This window comes from Cherax quadricarinatus, chromosome 40 (assembly GCF_038502225.1).
Source record: "Cherax quadricarinatus isolate ZL_2023a chromosome 40, ASM3850222v1, whole genome shotgun sequence".
NCBI lineage: Eukaryota > Metazoa > Arthropoda > Malacostraca > Decapoda > Parastacidae > Cherax > Cherax quadricarinatus.
In genome coordinates, this window is record NC_091331.1 from 2730089 (window position 1) to 2752041 (window position 21953).

General features: G+C 36.1%; 2 protein-coding genes across 8 annotated transcripts in view; one reads left to right on the forward strand and one right to left on the reverse strand.

The window, feature by feature from the left end:
• The window catches only part of PAN2 (PAN2-PAN3 deadenylation complex catalytic subunit PAN2), a 39895-nt gene extending 22674 nt beyond the window's left edge, over positions 1-17221 (reverse strand). For 3 of the 6 annotated variants that reach the window (XM_070092614.1, XM_070092613.1, XM_070092609.1), the window contains exons 1-14: positions 17068-17221; positions 15708-15772; positions 14505-14749; positions 14057-14226; positions 13159-13288; positions 10957-11153; positions 8176-8386; positions 7122-7259; positions 6644-6789; positions 4764-4860; positions 3759-3989; positions 2563-2808; positions 734-878; positions 247-420 (exon numbers count right to left, since the gene is read on the reverse strand). In XM_070092614.1, the coding sequence (XP_069948715.1) occupies positions 247-420; positions 734-878; positions 2563-2808; positions 3759-3989; positions 4764-4860; positions 6644-6789; positions 7122-7259; positions 8176-8386; positions 10957-11153; positions 13159-13288; positions 14057-14226; positions 14505-14749; positions 15708-15747 (2170 nt within the window). In that variant the 5' untranslated portion in view covers positions 15748-15772; positions 17068-17221. The other 3 variants (XM_070092612.1, XM_070092610.1, XM_070092611.1) reach the window with 3 other exon arrangements.
• Positions 17222-18550: 1329 nt separating this feature from the next.
• LOC128687353 (cAMP-regulated phosphoprotein 21) overlaps positions 18551-21953 on the forward strand; it is a 369078-nt gene continuing 365675 nt past the window's right edge. For both annotated transcript variants that reach the window (XM_070092616.1, XM_070092623.1), the window contains exon 1: positions 18551-18742. The gene's annotated coding sequence lies outside the window, so the exon portion shown is untranslated. The remainder of the gene's footprint in view (positions 18743-21953) is intronic.

Below are 21953 nucleotides of genomic sequence, written 5' to 3' on the forward strand. Positions count from 1 at the left end.
TGACGACCCTACGTCTCATTGTTTTCTGTATGTAAAACTATAGTTATTCTCTATAAAATGTGTTTTTTGTTAATATTTTTGGGTGTCTGGAATGGATTAACTGGATTTACATTATTTCTTATGGGAAACATTGCTTCAGTTTTCGTACGATTCGGCTTTCGTCAGACTTTTTCAAATGGATTAATCACGAAAACCAGGGTTCCACTGTAACTGTAATTTAAGAAAAAAAAAATCCTGAATACTAACCCTCTAAAGACTCGGGAAAAGTAAGGTTAACAAGAAGGGAAGTTGTGTCTTTGTGAATTTCATGGTTACACCTGGTACACTTGTTGATGCTGACTACATGTGAACCAAAAATAACTGCTACTGGTGAATATTCCCTTTTGTCTTGCCTTTCAACTATATGCCCTTCTTCGGCCTCTGAAAAAACAATTACAGAATTAGGCAAAGTATTTCCATGTAGAATAAGTACCATATATCTAAATGACAGTATTCTGTAAACAGTTTATTCTCTTATAAAAGATATTTTATATTATTATATGAGAGAGCTATTAATTTCCAAAATTAAGATGCACAATTGCAACAGAAAAAATCAGGATCTTGATTTTTGAAAGGACTTACACAGCACTTGCACAAAAACAATAAATAATTAACAACTAAAAAGTTAAGGTAATGTATGAACAAATCTGCACTCTGTGCACCAATAAGCCTTTAACACACACTATATACTTACTAGTAATTTCTGGTTCTTCCAGACTTGTATCAATCTGGCAGCTATTCTGAAACATTCTCTCATCCAAGGAGTCAACATGGGAGTGATTAGCTCTGTCTTCTAGTGTTTCTGTATGCAACTGTTGTAGCACAAACCTGTTCCAACTCTTCAGAGAAAACAACAAGAAATGCAACCATATTATGTTTTAAACTTAAAAAAAAAGTACTTTATGTTTAATAATTAACAAATTAAACTTAGTACATACCAAAATATTACACATATACCCGAGGTGAACTAAGTTGGATCAAAATGTTGTCATGAGTTTCATATTCCTATGTGCGGGTATTTGTGCATTGCTCCAGTCACGGAATTATGCCTTTGTATTTTTATCAAAATATTATTCCTCACATGTAATAACCTTTTGAAACTCCTCCAGACATATAAGAATAAATCTTAGTTATATGAAATAGCATGCTCATATTTTTATGTAATAAAACAAATTTTGACAATATATATATTTAAAGGGAGCAAGGGGCTAGTAATCCCTTCTCCTGTATATATTACTAAATGTAAAAGGAGAAACTTTCGTTTTTCCTTTTGGGCCACCCCGCCTCGGTGGGATACAGCCAGTGTGTTGAAAGAAAGAAATATATATTTAAAATATTTCTAGATAGAGTTGTAAAAGAAGTGAATGCTGGGATAGGTGTGAAATTAAAGGATAATGGATCTGATACAAAGAGGAAGCTCTGAGAGTTGCTTTCTGCTGATGACATATTTCTTTTAGGAGATTCTGAAGGGGAGTAGCAAAGGTGATGAGAACAGCAACAACAAAAAAAACCTAGGCACAGAAAAACTGAATATCAGATTAGAGGTATGGAGTATGGAGGAAGTGGATGTGTTCAGATATTTGGGAGTGAACTTGTCAGCAGATGGGTCTATGAAAGATGTGGTGAACAACAGAACAGACAAGGAGAAAAAAGTAGGTGGTGGTGTGTTGAGGCATTTGTAGAAACAAAGAAAGAACTATCAATGGATGCAAAGGGGTCACATACAAGAGAATAGTCGCAGCAACACTTTTATATGGGTGTGAGACATGAGGTTTAAACATTTCAGTGAGGAAGAGGTTGGAGACAGTAGAGATGTCATATTCAAGCGTAAGATGTGATGTTTATATTACTTTGAGAATTCAGAGATTAAAGAATAGAAGATGGTGTGGTGAAAGTATAATTTAGAGTTACTGAGGTGGCTTGGGCATTTAGAGAGAATGAGGCAAAATAGGATGACCAAGAGGGTATATAAATTTAAGGTGGAAGGAAGGAGGGATAGGGAGGTCATCCCAGGAAGGGATGGAGGGGATCAAAAAGATTTTTGAGTACTAAAGGTTTAAGAATCCAACAGGCTAATTTGAGTCCTGGAGCAGAGCAGAAACAAGTAGTTTTTATGGTTTGACATGTTGCTGGCCTATGAGGACAGTAATAGTAACATATTTTTGAAAGATTCAGGGAAAACCAGTTAAAAAAGACTCGAGTCCTGGGAAGTACAGTGCCCACACTCTGAAAGAGGTGGGCACTGTGTATTATATTACAGTATATTATATTACATTATTATATTACAGTGTCCACACTCTGAAAGAGGTGTGGGCACTGTAATATTATAAGAATAATTATAAGAAGGTCAGTAGCATGGTAGCACCATCTATTAATTCAAGACAAAAGTTTTTTGTCAATTATGGCAAAAAAAATTATCTAATTATAGTTGTAACTAGAAAGCAGATAAAGAAAATAATCTTGTTTTTAAGAGACTGAAACATCTACATGAATGCTATCAAGTAAAAAGTTAGTCATTCTTACCTGGATTTTTGAAGCAAAATTTATCTTTGCTCTATTGTCTTGATCTGACAGCGTAAGACTCATTGCTGAAGCTTCAGGAATTGTTCTAAATGCTCTCAAAAAGTTTGAAGCATGACAAGGTATTCCCTGTCCCATACTGACATCAAGCATGTGGAACAGGAAGCCCAGCTCACACACTAAACAAAACTCTCGCTCACACAAGTGAGACATCATCAAAGCACGAAGGGGTGCAATGTAATAAAACATCTGAAAAGAAAGATCTCATATAAAACATGGATACAGTTTCAGTTTATACTGCTGTTTTCAATTTATGAAATTTTGATATATTCTAGTGCAAAATGGTAAAATTAAACTTTTAGTAAAATAAAATGACACCTTAGTTATCAAAACAATTCTTACGATTGGAGGAAAAGTTTCACTAAAATGACTACTGCACTTTATCATAATTAAGAGTAAATATGAGCTTGCCTACATAGCAACCATATTTGTAATTTTATATACTATATGTACCTAACTATCTATCCTCAAGAAATGCTTTTCTACCATCTTTACCTGCCCAACTGCCAATATTAGTTCATTTTACTCTATGTTTAGGTCAGTGTTTTGCAGTAATAAGTCACAAATCACAGAGTGGGGAGGCAGGATCCCTTGGAAGGTAACCACTGGCGACATGATAACGTCTAGTTCTCAATCGGTAGTGAATTATTTCTAAATAATGATCCTCATTAAAAAAAAGGCAGCCTAACACCCATGTCCTACCAAACTAATTGTATGACCCACCCAGTCTTCCAGTCATATATGGCCCAAAAGTCACTGTATGGCAGATGAGTATCACATATGCTTGATACACCAAGGGCATGGATGAAGGTTAACACAGGGTGGTAAGTAAAGTGGAATGAACTGGATGAAAAAAGAGGCACTCCATATACAATTTCAGGAGTATGATAAGGCCCAGAAGTCAAGGAGCCAATAATTCTGGTCCATTAAAGGTAAAACAGAGGGCCAGATGACTAGAGACTACCACTATAAATACAAGGCAAAAAAGTATAAAATTTATCCACAAAATCAAACTTACAATACTGATATAATACAGTGATTTACAGTACATATAAAATCAAGGGCAACCTAACTTATGGCACCCCCAGACGAACTGAAATAATGCCTTATAAGGGATATGTAAATAATGCATACACTACCTGTATCATTGGATTACAGTAGGAATTAGGAAGAGACATGTCCAGACCAGAAAAACTGGTTCGGTTGTATTGATCGTAATCGAAGTCATCCATGCCAAGCTTGCCGTACTTAATCTCTAATTTTCGGTACCTCCATGGAACATGAACTGTGATACCTTCATCATTTTTTCCCAACACATTTTCACTTGCACTGGATTTCTGTCCTTTTGTACGATTAAACTTATATGGAACCTATAAAAATGAAGTTACATATTAATATTATTACATATTAATATTAGAAGTAAGAGTAATTAACTGACAATACATTAAAAGTATTCAGTCACCTCTGACATACTATGCAAGCAAAACACTCAGATACCACTAAGCTAGCTGTAATAACTCAATGGTTTTAAAATTACTCTAAGTAAATGAATAAATAAACAATAATAATTTAACATGATGGTACACAAACATCAGTGAAAATATTGGAAAATATTTAAATAACATTACAAGATTAGGTTCATCAATATTCAGAGAAGTTAGGAAAAGTTTACAAGTGGCACCAGTAATGAGGGGCAGCCTATCACTGCAGGAATAAAATAAAATTATAGTAGAACCACCGTTTCCACTGATTCAGCATCCATGGTTTCAATTATCCACAGTTTACTGTATCCCAAAAATACCTCTTAATTTTGCATAATAATGGCCCCAAAGCACAAAAGTAAAAAAGCTGGCAATTCTTCAAAGTTTAAGAGAAGCAGTGAAGTGCTTCCCATCAGTGAAAAAGTGATAATTCTCCACTTATTGTGCATAATTTATCAAATAAACTTTATAACAGGTATGTATAGGACTTATATAGTATAGGGTTTGTTACTATCCACAGTTTTGGTATCTGTGGCAGGTCCTTGGAATGTATCCTCCACAGATACAGGGTCCTACTGTATTAATTTACCAGTTCACACTTTTAAATGTGAATTGAAGCTATTGGTGGCTAGTGTTATTTTTGAAAATTATTTCAAACTTCACCTGATTTCTTTTCTTGTTATGCAAGTTTGGGGCATAACCAATAGAACCGACAATTTTCATACTTGAAAGAATTGCTGCATCAACTGGGGGTGTTGGTCTGTGGAGAAGAAATGAGTAGTCAGTTCTAGTTTCACAAAATAAAGCAATACCTGTAATATTATAGTTTGATTAAAACATTATTTAAATGACTTTTCCTTATTTATAATACAGTAACACAAATGTAGCAAATTTAGCAAGTAGAAAAAATATTACTAGATTTTAGACTTGATAAAAATTCAAATAATAAAAAAACTTCTCTTTTCTATATTTCCACTACTAAGCAGACACATTCGAGAAAAACCTACGTCTACATAACCTCTTTTTTCATATATTCTTCATACAGTATTAACTTCTCTAGCATACTTGTTATTTTTTAAACTCATTATATCCAAGTGCCTATTTTTCCTTGCCTTCTCCTGTCATACTACACACTTTAATAATTTTTTAAAATATTTTTAAAGCATTAAAACCTTGAAGATATATAGTACAATATTTTTCTTCAATTTTTATTAAAAGTAATCTAACTTTAAAATCTATATAATTTGATTGTAAACTGCTGTATTAACAAAAAAGTTTTAAAAGTTCCACATAAAATTATCTCATAGTTTTACTTCTTTCTCATCTTCAAATAACCTTAGACAATAATTAATATATACAGTTGGTCCACTGATTAGCAAGATATGTGTGCAAATGATATTATAATCACAAAATTCAAAACTGAGTAATGCCAAGCTTTCCATGTGTAAGCAAAGAGAAAGAGGGATTTACAAACACTGGATAATGAGCAGAATAATGAGTGAGAAAGTGCTAAGGAATAGCTGAGTTGTGAGGTGAAGGTGGAATACCATAAAAGTACACACCTCTTAGTAGTGATGACACTAGAAGCATCAATTGAAATTCTGTCACCAGCCATTTCTGCATATATACTGAGGTCAGGTCACATGATGTGATCACCTTGCATCTACCTCCCTAAAACCTGCATCCATGGTTGCCCTCATGAAGGTATTAGGCACAATACATATTAAAATTTTTGTTGACTTTTACTATATGTCAAACCAAATGAAAGACTGAAAACTGAAAATTCCCTCACTATTTGCTAGTGAAGAATGAACATAATGGCAACGTTAAACCAAGAAGAGAGCTGTCAAAAACATAGCAGAAAGTATAGAACAGCACCTCTTCCCAAGTAGACTGGTGGACTGCTGGAATAAGATTCAAGAGGAGGAACAGTGGAAAATGCTACAATCACTAGAGAAACTTCAAATTTTTTTTTTTTTTTCAACAAGTCTGCCATCTCCTACCTATAATATAATATAATAAAAAAAGTGCTAAACCTACAATGGTCATACAATACAGTTCAAAAAATTATAAGATAAACTAAACACTGAAAATGAGTCACGAGATTCACAGCTTTGATTCTACAATTATAAATAGGTACATTAGTCACAAATAGGTAACTCTATGGTAACTACCTAACAAATTATAAAATTAGCAAAAAAAAAAAAAAATAAATAAATAAACCATCAATAGAGAGAACATGAGACCCCAACATTTTTCATACTAAGATAACTGGAAGTACTCTACAAACTTCTTCATACAAATGGTATATGACTGGATCATGCTCAAAAGAATGAAGGATGAATGAATTACAAAAGACAGGGCACCTATTTCAGCAACTGCAAATACTGGAAATCGAAAAATGTTAGTTTCATCCTCTATATGAGTGCAAAATCACATTTGTAGTTATTTTTCAAGTTATGGGTTAAGTCAATTTATTTAAATGACTAAGGTAAGTAAATTACATGCAAATACTTTGTTAATGATAAATAATGAAACAGTACCTGTAACCAACTTTCATATACTGCTCTGGCCATTCCGATAGCAATGCACTTGTTGGATAATACATAGGTATGGATGCTAAAGAAGCTGTTTTATCAGTCAGAGGCATTGTCTGTGTTTGTTCAGGTAAGTCTGGCATCATGGTTTCCTAACAAAATATTATTAACATTAGTATTACAATATACAATTAAATATAATACGATGAATGCCTAAGTATTTAAATTCATGGGAATCTATTAAATTCCATACTAAATCAAAAGATTAAATTTACAGCTAGTGCACTACTATTTTCAGAAAAGATAATATGATTCCCAATCTTATTATGGTGTATATAACAAGCATCTTTATTAAATTGTTAATATTCAGTAAAAGAAAAAAGGTTATAAATAAGTCACAGCAAGACAGTCTAGTAAACCTGATTACACTAAAAAAGAATCTCGACATTATTTTTAGATGATAATAAATTTGTTTTCAACATACTTGAGAGAAATTATTGAATGTAGGCTTGCTGCCTGATGTGAAGAGATGCAGTGACCCTAAACTGTCTCCAAATACAATGGCTTGTGATGAAGATGCAACATCAAATGTTGTAATTACACTTTCAGGAACACAGTTGATCTGGAAACATAAGAAAAGTATAAAGATAGTTTGGTAGTGCCAAATGCAAATGCTGTCTGTTGCATAGATTTTCTAATCATCAAAAGTGGAAATTAACTATGAACAAAACTTTTAAAGCATATTCTTTCTTTGCATTCTCTCTACATCTTCATTGAAGTGCAATCATTGTTTAAATTTTTTTTTTAATTAACACATTGGCTGTCTCCCACCAAAGCAGGGTGGCCCAAAAAAGAAAAAACTTTCATCATTCACTCCATCACTGTCTTGACAGAGGTGTGCTTACACTATAGTTATAAAACTACAACATTAACACCCCTCAACAGAATTCATAGAATCTTGCTGCAACTTTTCTAAATGCTATTACTTATTGATCTTCAAAGAATGCCTATGATTGGAAACTAAAAAATGGGGAGTACTGTAGTTTCACCTAGTAAAGATGTGGAATGTCACCCTGTTTCATTATTAGAACATTAAATGCAAAAGTACAAAAATTAGATCATCAATTATTAACTGCCCATTTTTGTAAACAAAATATCCTTTACACATGCATAATATACATAAAACCTGTAACTAAATTTTTTCATTATTATTAAGCATATCCTTGTCTACTAGAACCCTTCACAAAATTGAACATAAGAAGTCTACAATATACAATAACATACAGAAAACATTTAAAATAATACTGTACACTATACAGTGGACCCCCGGTTAACTATATTTTTTCATTTCAGAAGTATGTTCAGGTGCCAGTACTGACCGAATTTGTTCCCATAAGGAATATTGTGAAGTAGGTTAGTCCATTTCAGACCCCCAAACATACACGTACAAACGCACTTACATAAATACACTTACATAATTGGTCGCATTGGGAGGCGATCGTTAAGCAGGGGTCCACTGTACTTTCAGAATAACGAACCTGATAACTTAGGCTCATGATTGCATTGTCTGGTTGTCCCGCATCCATCAGCTGCCATTGTCCCACTGGAGAGACAACAGCTAGACATGACGACAGGCCTGGTACAAACCTCAACAGGAAAGGAGGTACCAAAGCACGCAAGGGTAGAGATAACTTCATCATCCGCAGGTCAAACACCATAACAAATTGATCTCCCAGTAATTGACCCATTCTGTAATAAAGTAGCTTTTAAAAACTCAACATATACAAAAATTGTAATCACATACAACAAAACAAGAAAGTTAGTCTGCGACACGAGGAGCATGCACATAGAAAGCAATAGCACTCCACAACCAGGTGTTTCTTATTTAACCCTTAAATGGTCCAAATAGATCGACGTTCAAATCCATAGTGCTCCAAAAGTAGATCTATGTTTTTTTTTTACATATTTTCAAATATAACAAAAAAAAAGTAGATAAAAGTTTTTTTACACATTTTCAAACGTAAAAAAAAAATGATGATGTACATTTTTTTACATACTACTTTCAAATGTTGAAAAAACGTATATATACGTTTGGGCCGTTTAAGGGTTAAAATTGTACTGTACAAAATTGCAAAAATGAAACCATACTCTTATATTTTCACTGTATTCCATTTAAATCCAATACAGTTCATCATTTTCCATCAGCATGACACATTTGCAGTCTTTCCCACAAGAACCCAACTTATTCTGTAAGTTGAGACACTACAATATTTCAATATATTTACTCTTCCTTAGGTAGTAGGTTGGTAAACAGCAACCGCCCAGGGAGGTACTACCGTCCTGCCAAGTGAGTGTAAAACGAAAGCCTGTAATTGTTTTACATGATAGTAGGATTGCTGGTGTCCTTTTTTCTGTCTCATAAACATGCAAGATTTCAGGTACGTCTTGCTACTTCTACTTACACTTAGGTCACACTACACATACATGTAGTACAAGCATATATACAAACACCCCTCTGGGTTTTCTGCTATTTTCTTTCTAGTTCTTGTTCTTATTTATTTCCCCTTATCTCCATGGGGAAATGGAACAGAATTCTTCCTCCGTAAGCCATTCGTGTTATAAGAGGCGACTAAAATGCCGGGAGCAAGGGGCTAGTAACCCTTTCTCCTGTATAAATTACTAAATTTAAAAAGAGAAACTTTTGTTTTTCTTTTTGGGCCATCCTGCCTTGGTGGGATATGGCCGGTTTGTTGAAAGAAGAAGATCTCCATGGGGAAGTGGAACAGAATTCTTCCTCTGTAAGCCATGCATGTCGTAAGAGGCGACAAAAATGTCGGGAGCAAGGGGCTAGTAACCCCTTCTCCTGTAAAAATTATTAAATAAAAGATGAAAAACTTTCATTTTTCATTTTTAGGTCACCCTGTCTCGGTAGGATACGCTGGTGTGTTTAAAAAAAAATATATATAACGTAGTTTAATTTTATCCAGCCTATCTAAAGTCAGCCTCAAGTTAATTAACAAGAATGAGCTTCGGTATATTAGTTGTGCGATACTAAAATGGATTTTTGCAGCTCCAGAAATAATTAAAGATAAAGATTTTATTTCTTTGTAAAGGTTACAATGTGTAAATACAATTTTGGTTTGCTAAGTACAAAGAAAGCCACTATCATGCTGGGGAATTTCAGGCAGACTAATCCTAGTACAGTGTACATAATAACTACTTAAATCTAGACAAGATAAGAGTGGTTAACTTCCATTAAAATCTTTATTTAATCTTAATACTAATGTGAGGTAGTCAAAATTGAGGTTTATAGCAATAATAATCTTGAAGTTGCACATAATAAAAACAATGTTACAAATAATGGTTCAAACAGTAATATTTTATAGACAGGCAGATGTTTAATAGACTAGAAGTCATATAATATAATATTTGGGAGAGTTGCTTCAGACTGATTATAAGTTGTTTTGGTTGGTTGGTTAGTATTGAGAGATGAGATGATTTTTAAGCAAAGTCCTAAATTTATAAGTAGTCAGGGGATCCTTTACCAGTTCAGGTAGTGAATTCTTGATCTTCGAACCCTTTAGGTGCATTGCATTTCTGTATAGTGAGAGACTGACACGAGGGATGTCAAAGAGTGCCTTATACCTTGTATTGTGGCTGTGCATTTTATTGTTGCTATCAAGAAGTTTAAGTGGAGGGTTTATATTGGAGTTCAATGTTTTGTATATGTAGTAGGCACAATAATATGAGTGTATGTCTCATATATTTAGTAAGTTCAGGCTTTTGAAAAGTGGTGGGGTGTGCTGTCTAGCACAGGAGCTGGTAATCATCTGCACAGCAGCTTTTTGTTGGGTTATTTAAGGTTTAAGGTGGTTGGCTGTAGTTGATCCCTAGGCACAAATATCATAGGTGACATAGGGATATATTAAAGAGTGGTATAGGGTAAGGAGTGCAGTTTGGGGTACATAGTGTCGTATCTTGGAAAGGATGCCCACTGATTTGGAAATTTTCTTGGATATATGCTGGATGTGGGAATGAAATTTAAGATTACAGTCAAGAAGAAGACCTAAAAATTTACCCTCAGTGTGTCTTGTAATAGGGGAACCATTTATCGATATATTAAGTCGGATATTTAAGGGTCTGTTTCCAAACAGCATGAAGTATGTTTTGTCTATGTTGAGAGTGAGTTTGTTAATGTATGCTCAACACATTAGGCAATAAAATCATTGCTGAATATGCTAAATCAGTGAGTTCTGTTTAAAAGGCATGGCATATATAAAATACAATACTCTATATATATTTATGTGATATCAGCATACCTGTTGGACAATCCACATGTAGCAATATAATTTCCCAGTACATCAAAGTCCGAAAGGCTGCCAGTGTGGGCTTGGAAAGAATGTTCCTGACGCATTGTTCGAGGATCATGAAGGACTATTCTTCCAGTGAGATCACCATGGCAAACAAACCTAGGATGATCACGTAGAATAACACAACCCTGCTCTCCCACTTGGTGCTGTTTTTAGAAGAAAAACAAGCAATATATTTTACATCATGAAATATGTGCCACTACATACAGATTTTAAATTGCATAAAGAATGTCAAATTTAACAACTGTTTCTGCAGTACTAAAGAACTTTAATTTAGAGGTGTGCCAAAGTGCTGGTATCAGTGGGGACTGGCTCATTTTGATGGTACTGGTATCAGTCTAAGACTGACTAGCAGTATCTGTGTACATCAACCAGTTTTGATGGTACTGGTATCAGTCTAAGACTGACTATCAGTATCTGTGTGCATCAGCCAGTTTTGATGGTACTGGTACCAGTATTGGTGGGTATCGGCTAATTTTGATATCAGTGTCAGTATCATCCTAAAATTGAGTAATAGTATCGGGACAAAAATTTAGTATCATCCCACCCCTCTTTTATTTCCTGGTGCATACATCCAACTAATGTTCAGTGGTTATAGAGGACTGTACCACTTTACTGTATGAATCAAGTTTCAACATTAAAAATACTATTCTTAAAATCTTTCTATCAGTGCAATATATACTGTATTGACAGAATATTATTTTTCTACAAGCAAGAGTGGCACTTTCAAAATGCTTCTAATACACTGTACTCATAATTTTCACTCTAACAATGGAATGTTAGTACATAATCTAAACTATCAAAGTGCTATAATGTAGAAAATACTAAGATGATCAAGCTGTCAATCTAGAGACCAAGATTTGTGAAAAATGGAAAATTTTAGAGAAAAATAATACAGTACTCTCTTTTGTCAACAAAGGCATGTGTAAAAAGTACAGCCCACATTTCTCAGCATATTGATTAATATGAACACACACTGCTGAATAAGTAACAGTCATTTTCTACAAAAGCTGTCAAATAAGACTTTGACAGCTTTTGGGTAGGGTGGCCCAAAAGGAAAAATGAAAGTTTCTCTTATTAAATTTAGCAATATATACAGGAGAAGGGATTACTAGCCCCTTACTCCCAGCATTTTAGTTGCCTCTTATGACACGCGTGACTTGCGGAGGAAGAATTCTGTTCCACTTCCCCATGGATTAAAATAAAATTATATAAAAAAATCTCTATTTTTTCTATGTCATAAATCATGTGATTATCCTACTTTATGAGATACTTGTGAGGCAGAGGCATAGTCAACACCACACACAAGCTGATTATAAGATGGAATTCTAATCCTCCTTTTTACCCTCCTCCTTCCTTCTGCCACCATCAACCAGCTTGTCTTTGTCTGGGTTGAAGTACGTACACATGTTGTGAAACATGAAAATATATCTCCCTACAACTCCTCCCTTCCTTCGCTCCTTCCTCCCTTTAGCCCTAGTCCAAACTTTCTGCTGATTTAACCCAACTCTATCTGGATGGGTGTTCCTTTTCTTTTGACTTGGCACATGATACCTTCCATGAAAACAAGCCACAGGCTTTCACTCAAAAAAATACTTATTGGATTTTCCCTGCCAAAATCTCTCTTCATTCTGGTCATTCTTTCATGTGAATAGTAATATAAATCAGTTAAGAGTAATATTTAGAGATAGTATAATTAAAAAATCAAGTGGTACTAGGTTTGGGTGATAGCATAATAGCAGATTACTGGTTTCCTCTCATCTTATGTGATTACTATTTGTGCAAATTTGCACAAATAGTAATCACATAAGATGAGAGGAAACCTTTACTCTTTTTCTTCTCCATTTGTACAAATCTCGAAAAAAAAAAAGTTCCACTTTAAAAGAGACAGTGGCAGTGTGAAGTTGTGAATAACCAGTGGTAAATTTCTTTGCCTTAAAAAAAATTAACTCTACATATCTTCTGTAAATTTACAACAATAAATATGGAGATCACTAGCCACTATGTCAACGAAAATCATGTGCTATTTGAGCTACCATGCTCTGAAATGAAAAATAATGTTATACACTAAATATATTTGCACAAATAAATAGATAGCTAACTAAGCAGCAATGATATTAAGGCAAAATATTATTTACAAAGCTGACTTACACATCTGGTTTGCTCCTGGCGGGTGAGATCAAATTCTACCATGGAACTCTGATGACCTCCCAGCAACAGTCTGTGAGAGAAGTTTCCTCCCAGTTGGAGCATACATTGCATGTTCTCTAACTGTGGCGACCTATTCAGTGAAAAAAAAAATTTGGCTATATTACATTCAAAACTATTTGCAGTACATGTCTTTCATATTTACTTTCAATATTTTTATTAACAGAATGCTAGAATCAGGTGAAAGCAGCTCGTCAAGATGAGTACAGATTAATGGTGCTCAAATGTACTATTAAAACATGACTAAACAGGTACGGTAATTTGCATCCAACACCTGTATAAATTTAAAGATGCACATAATGTACTGTATATCCTAGAACTGATTTAAAGTGGCCAAAGCCTATTTTTTATAGGGAGAGTAAAAGTATCACTCATTTCCCCACAAATGAATCTTTTCTTTGGCAATCCTCATACTGCAGTACCACCTGCTGGTGTGTTTTGCTTTCTCCATATCCATGTCTTCAATTTTCTGATGTTTTCTATTTTTTTCACATATTCTTTTAGATGGTTCCCTAAGAACTCCTATTTAAAATGCATCTTATTTCTGAATTGAAGCGTTATAATTTGTTCACATCTACAATAGCAAAAACATTATGTGCAATTTTTTAGTAAAATCTTTCAGAAGTTCTTATAAAAGTCATTTCTTGAAATCATGAAATGTCTCAATGAACAGATTCCACAAGAGATCACCTATATGAGAAAATAATCCTTCCAAGTAACAAGAAGTGAAAAATATACACATGCTATGCAAAGCAATTACGTATAATATACTAAATATAATACTGAAAGCTCAAATGTATGTTTTACAGTATATACTCAGGGGATGATACATTTAACTCACTGGTGTGTGAAGGCAGGAATTCCTTGTCTGGTGCGCATATTTAATGAAGTAGGTGTCAGTGCAAGTATCCCAAGGTCATAAGCCCAAATATCACGAATTTCTTCAGTGGCATGCACTTGGAATGAAGTGTACTTCATGAGGTCTGTGCTTAGATATGATGTCACGTGTCCCTGTTGGTTAAAAAATTATTTTTTAAGTATAAAAGCTTTTCTGCTTCTATACATAGGCTGGATTATCATGGTAAATGCTTCATTATTTGCACAAATGCAAGACATATGATAATGTGTGTCATAGTATTAATATAATTTAATATCACAGTATTAATATAATTTAATAACAGTTTATCATTTAAGCATCACCTTAAAAATTAATTTAATGCTAAACTAAAGAAAAATACACCACTAATGGATTATGTGACTGTTTCACACAAAAAGAGAGTTAAACTTACTCCTGAATTTCCCATCCACACCAGCTCCTCTTTCCTATCAACACTAACAGCAGAAACTCCATAGTGATCACTTCCATCCACCAAAACTGTGCGGCTCTCCTGATATTCTCCACTGCTTATGAAATCGCCATCATGTGTATCGTGGGTAAATTCTCCACCAGGAGAGAAAGCTTCCCCAGCATCTCCAGCATACAAGTCTGCATAAGCTGAGCTGTCCTCACTGAACGTGCTGCTCTCATTATAACCTTTATAAAAAGATGTTATGAAATAGAGGGTCACCAAAATATTCACAAATATTGACACAAGTACAGTGGACCCCCGCTTAACGATCACCTCCAAATGCGACCAATTATGTAAGTGTATTTATGTAAGTGCATTTGTACGTGTATGTTTGGGGGTCTGAAATGAATTAATCTACTTCACAATATTCCTTATGGGAAAAAATTCGGTCAGTACTGGCACCTGAACATACTACTGGAATGAAAAAAGTTCGTTAACCGGGGGTCCACTGTATTTTTCATCAATACACATGTGACAAGTAGTGATTATATAGTGGTATATTACTTATGTAACACCAAACAAAGTACAGTAATGCTGTAATGGAAATAAAGCACTCAGCCTAAATATCTGTCTTTAATGTTTAGTTTCCTCTAGGAACCCTCCTCTTCTTTGATCTAGCCTCAAGGTAAATTTCCACCATACATTTCTGCTACCTTTAAGAATTTAAGCATTTTTAAATGTGCAAGTGAGGAGAAATATGTAAACAAAACTGGATTATTCAGTGCACGAAGTGGAGGCTCAATCATGCATCTAGTACATGTGAGACAGATGTTCTACCTGACAGCCTCCACAGATTATCTAAAATAAGGTATACCATCGTATGGTGCTGTAGAAATGAGCTACAAGAGAGAGCTTTCAGTGGCAGAAGGAATGGGGTACTCCCCTTCACTTTCCTCATAACAGAATTCTTGTAGAAGATCAGAACCAGGTTGCCTACTTGCTACAGGAAATACATTACTGATAAATACAGCGGTATGCCAATCTGATAATATATTACCTACATTGTTAAACCTAAATTATAGTAAATCAGCAGATTTAATTGTAAATCTGCTGATATACTGATTCCTTATAAATTTCTTTACAATTTACACATTTAAAAAACAAAGAAATTCTGTAATACTGTACCAGAAATAATGTACAAACCTAGGATTTCATCACCAAACTGAACTGCTGAAAAATCCATCTTCAACAGTGGTGCATCTGAAACACTGATAATCCAAAGATAAAAATAATATTAATAAATGTACTATAGTATATAAAGTACTACAGTGCTACAGTATTAAAAAAAAATGAATAGATTCCTTTTTTTTTCACTTCATTAATATTGTAATGTACAGTATTTGGGGATGTCAATATATTACTTAAATTTTCAGGCATACATCCCTCACTGGATAATTATTATAGCAGATCATCAAATATCTGACATCTTTGGGTGGGAGACATTGCAATGCATTTTCAAGAATACTGAATGATTGCATCAATTTTTGATAGTGCCTTTGTTTACAGATTATTTTTTTCTATTAAATGTTTAGGTGCCAGATCGAACAAGAAATAAAATCAAAAGGCTGCCCAAAATGCCTTGCATATTATTATTATTATAATCAAGGGGAAGCGCTTAACCCGTAGGATTATACAGCGCCTGTGGGGGGGGGGATGTGGAAAGTATTCAGGCTTAATTCAGGGAACTGGAGCACAGATCAAATTCCGTAGATCAAGAGCCCTTCACCAGCATCAAGGAACCTTCCTTGAGGGGAATGCCTTCCATAATAATGGGTTTTCAATAAACTATTTTAGATACATCAGTCACTAATTCTATAATGTACTGCACTACATTTTGTGTGTTTTGAGTGCCTCTACGAGGTTGAATGCATGGGGGAGGGGAAGTCTCCTAACGACTGCTGCTCCAGTTATCTAGCAGTAAGTATGTACCTAAGAGTTAGCCAACTGTTGTGGACTTCATCCTTGGGCAGAACCTTAAAAAAAAATCTGCAATGGAAAAAAAAGGACTGCAATGGAAAATATACATGTTAGTGGATTATCCTGGTTTACTAACTTTTTTTTTTTTTTTTTTTTGGGGGGGGGGGAGGTTAAAATTAAAAAAAAAAAGTTTTCTTCCTCTTTTTCTTCCTTATGAAATCATTGAAATACTGTATTACAGTTCCAGATTTACACACAAAGCAAACCCGTATGGATCAAACAGCGCCTGGATAAGCAAGTTTATTTAGGTACAGGTACACATAAGTGCTGTTACACAAATTATACATAATAACATACGTGTGAATTACCATGGATAATAAAAAAAAATGTCAGACAGTGGGAAACAATTTGATTCATTCCAATAAAGGGAATAATATTTCCAATTCCAAGAGACCTTCAACAACTCCATTAAAAGTCCAAAATATTAAAATATAAGATCTCTGTAGAAGGTATTACAGTTTTTAATAATATACACACAAAGCGTTGTACCTATTAAAACAAAGAACAGTGTATTGCGTGTGATTACCATACCACTCCAAGTATCCTAAGTATTAACTGTCATGTGAAAGACAGCGGGAGTGATGGAAGGATTCAAGTGGAAGAAGACAAGACACCTGGAACAAACATCCTACGTCAGAGGTTGTGTTGGGGGTGTTAAGGGCTGCCCAGTATCCTCCCTTAGTGAACCCTTCTGATCCAGGGGTGTTAAGGGCTGCCCAGTATCCTCCCTTAGTGAACCCTTCTGATCCAGGGGTGTTAAGGGCTGCCCAGTATCCTCCCTTAGTGAACCCTTCTGATCCAGGGGTGTTAAGGGCTGCCCAGTATCCTCCTTTAGTGAACCCTTCTGATCCAGGGGTGTTAAGGGCTGCCCAGTATCCTCCCTTAGTGAACCCTTCTGATCCAGGGGTGTTAAGGGCTGCCCAGTATCCTCCTTTAGTGAACCCGTCTGATCCAGGGGTGTTAAGGGCTGCCCAGTATCTTCCCTTAGTGAACCCTTCTGATCCAGGGGTGTTAAGAGCTGCCCAGTATCCTCCCTTAGTGAACCCTTCTGATCCAGGGGTGTTAAGGGCTGCCCAGGATCCTCCCTTAGTGAACCCTTCTGACCCAGACCTCGGCAATGAAACAGTCATAAAAAATAAAAAATGGTTATAACTATTACCGTTATTTTTTAAAAAGGTGGACCGGTAAGCCAGCGGAAGGCCTCGGTCAGATGACCAAAAGTTCCAACGACGGGTCATCATCTGACTAAGACCCGCGTCAGGAAACACTTGTCCTGTGTCCTAACTAACCTTATCTAACCTAAGAGCTCGGGAAAAGAAAGTTTATTATGTAAATTTATTCAGGTACTGTGACATATAAATACAGGTACTTAAATTGCCATACATCGCAGGTGTGTAGGCTACCTAGGATATCCCCAAAAAAGTCAAAGTGACTTATTTCCACTGGGGTCTTTGTTTGTTAGTAAGAAAGTAGGTAAGTAAGAACGTAAGTTTATTTAAATATAGGTATACATAAGTACAATTACACAAATTTTGATGACTACTATTATCATACATAGTGACATGTGTACATTACAAAGGATAACCCAAAAAAATCAGTTACTTATTTCAGGGTCAAGGCTCGATCACCTGCAGGAACTGTAAGATTAAGATGATGGGCATGACTCCATATACCTGCTGCCCATGTTGACCTAGCAATAAGTAGGTACCTGGATGGTAGGTAAGACACATAGGCAACAGTTAGGCAACTTTAAAGTTGCCTAACCGGGAATCGAACCCGGGCCCTCCGTGTGAAGCGGGAGCTTTAGCCACCAGAGAAGACAATAAACATACTTTAGGGAAAACTCAAGATTCTCCCCGGATCTGTTTGGATATTTTCTTCGACCATCCCCTATATTCTATGCGAACTTTATTTAAAAGCAAAATATATACATATTGTTCAAAAATGAAAGAAAACTTATGTCTTGAATTATCATAGAAAACGTTATATATAAACAGAGACCATTGACCAAATACCATTGGCTAAGAGTTATACTAAGCCAATGGCTGGATAGTTATAGTCTTCATATATCAGTTAATTTATCGTCTGTTTGTTGTTATTGTGAACTATTGATTGTGTATGAACCAGTGTTTTTAATTCTTATTCTCTAAATTTTTGGGCTTCCATCGTATCTACGGAGGAATCCGCCCAGGGGGAAAAAGGTCAGTATAGCAGTAACTATGTCTACATTCATGCATGTGTCACGCTGTATTAAAGTGTAAAGATACAGTAATCAGATTTAATGCGATGACTATTTATTTAAAGGCACCTTTTGCAGCCCATTTATGAGTTATTTCATCGTCATTACATTTTTTGCACGGTCATGTAATCGTCTTATTTCAGGTGCCTCATGGGATAAAATTATTGTTTATTGTTAAGCATGTTAGGTTAATCATTATTTTGTTTGTAGCCTCAATGTTTTAATGTAATTTATACACTTAACAGGCATCATAGGATTCTGAAGATGCAAAATAGGTTTCTGGCCAATTTATTAAATATTAGGTCATCCTACGTTAAATTCTACATAACTAAAAACAAACTTGCCCCATGGTCTGGTGGCTAAAGCTCTAGCTTCACACAGCAAATGTCCGGGTTTGATTCCTGGCGAGGGTAGAAAAATTTGGCATGTTTCGTTACACCGATTGTCTACGTTCATCTATCAGTAAAAAGGGTACCTGGGTGTTAGTTGACTGGTATAGGTTGCATCCTAGGACAAAACTGACCTAATTTGCCAGAAATGTTCTGCATAACAAGTGGCTTTCCACATAGTAGTACCTCTGATATACCTTTGAAGAGTTTCAAGAATTTCATTACTCTTGGAGCCCGGCCATGGGCCAGGCTCGTCTGGTGCATGCCTAGTCAACCAGGCTGTTGCTGCTGGAGGCCTGCTGCCCCACATAGCCATCACAACCTGGTTGATCTGGCACCTGGTGAAGATACTTGTCCAGTTTCCTCTTGATATCTTCTGGTAAGATGTTGAATAGTCTGGGACCTCGGATGTTGATACAGTGTTCCCATATTGTACTCACCGCACTCCTGCTCCTCACTGGGTTTATTTTACACTTCCTCCCATATTTCAATCCACTATGTTATGGCAGTGTGCAGATTTGGGACCAGGCCTTCGAGTACTTTCCAGGTAGTGTATATATTATCATGCATCTCTCTTTCCTCTGCTCCAGTGAGTACATGTTCAAGACTTGAAGGCATTACCAGTAACTTAGGTGCTTTACTGGCTCACTGTGAGCCATAAATGTTCTCTGTATTTGTTCCAGCTCTGATATTTCTCCTGCTTTGAATGGGGCCGTCAGCATTGAGCAATATTCTAAATGAAGCACCAGCGATTTGAAGTGTCACCATTGGCATTATTTCCCTTGTTTTGAAAGTTCTCAATACCCACCCTGTCATCTTCCTGGCTGTCGTGATCTTTGTCTTGTTATGGTCTTTAAAAGAAAGGTCACCTGAGATAATTATTCCCAGGTCTTTTATGTATTCCTTTCATTCTATTTGGTGACCCTCTTGAGTTTTGTATACAGCATTCCTTTTGAGTTCTTCATTCTTTCTTTACCGAAGCAGTTGGAACTTATCACCATTGAATGTCATGTTGTTCTTCACTGCCCACTGGAAAACCCTGCTTATGTCTTCTTGTAATTTTTCAGTGTCCTCTATTGTAGTGACTTTCATGCTTATTTTAGTCATCTGCAAAAGATGATACAAAAGTATGATGGGTGTTTTTATCTATGTCTGCTATGAGGATGAGAAACGGTAGAGGTGCCAGGACAGTGCCTTGGAGCACTGAGCTTGTTACCTCATTGATGCTGGATCTTGGTCTGTTTACTACTTTTTGTGTTCTGTGTGTTAGGAACCCGAAAATCCAGCTGCCTACCTTCCCCGTAATGTCCATGGCCCTAATTTTGTGTGCTATCACTCCATGATTACATTTGTCAAATGCCTTTGCAAAATCTGTGTAAATCACATCTGCATTTTGGTCGTCTTCCAACACCTCTGTAATTCTATCATTATGGTTCAGCATCTGTGACAGGCATGATCATCCTGCTCTAAAACCATGCTGGTTCAGATTATGCTGGTCCATGAAATTTGTAATTTGCTGTATCATCACTCGAAGATTTTTATGATGTGAGAAGTTAGGGATACTGGTCTGTAATTTTTAGCTAGTGCTCTACTACCTCCCTTATGCAAAGGAGCTATGTCTGCACTCTCTAAGGTCTCTGGTATTTCACCTAGATCTAAGCTCTTTCTCCAAAGAGTACTGAGGACTCGTGCTAGTGGTACTTTGCACTTCTTTATAAATAGGGCATTCCATGAATCTGGTCCAGGTACTGAGTGATTGGGCAGACTGGTCCAAAAATACATGTTAATTTTAAAACTTAAAGGAAGTGTCCTCCACAATGCAATTTTTATTCCTCTATATGAACCTGTACTGTGTGCCAAAATTTGGACCATTTCATGTATATTTAAAGGTTACGCAAAGCTTCATCTTTGGTTTCTATCACAGATGGCATCCTCAGCGCCAAGTACACAAAGTGCATCGGAATGGTGGTTAGTAGGGCGTCCCTCAAGTTTTTCTCAACTGCCCGGCTTCCAACGCGAGGTGACGTACTTCGCATGGCACAATTTTTTCACCTGAAACAGAAGCTACTCTCACTTTTCATTGTCTTGAGCTACATCCAGTTCTGGAACAAGGCTCCGCGTGGCGTGCAAGCCCCTCACAATGACTTGGACTTCCTCCAAACCTTTTGAGCGTATCTGGACAAAGAGATCGCTAATGTTGCTGCCATCACCTTTGCATGCCATCTCTGGTATCTGGTGGGGAACCTGGCTGGATTGGCATTCTTCGATGAGAAAGTGGACATTGCAACAAAGCACAAGATGGTGACCAACCTCGAGCAGGAAAAGAAACCAGGGTGCCACCATCACTTGCAAGGTGTCCCAGAGATTGGAGTTGGACTGGAGGAGTTCGTGACTGAGAGGACGCTGAAGATGTTTAGCATCATTGCTGAGCAGAGGAAGAGGAAGGAAAAATCTTCCTTCTTGAATGAAGCCCCCACAATGTGCGAAACGAACACAGTGTTCCTGGAAATGAAGAAGTATGCTGGCTCTTTGAAGGTCGTGAATGATGCAGCAGAAAGAGCCGTTTCCCTCGTTCAGACCTTCAACGAGTCACTGACCAAGGACGAGGAGCACAAACAGTACCTTCTTCGCCTCGTGGCAGATCACCATCGCAACTTCAATGCTCCAACCAAGAACAGGCTAATGAAGGAGGGTGATTGCTGAATTTTAGAGGGACAGATTGAAGTCCTACTTTATTTATTCATTCAAGTAGGCATGAGGAAGCAATATTACGAGCAAGCGAGC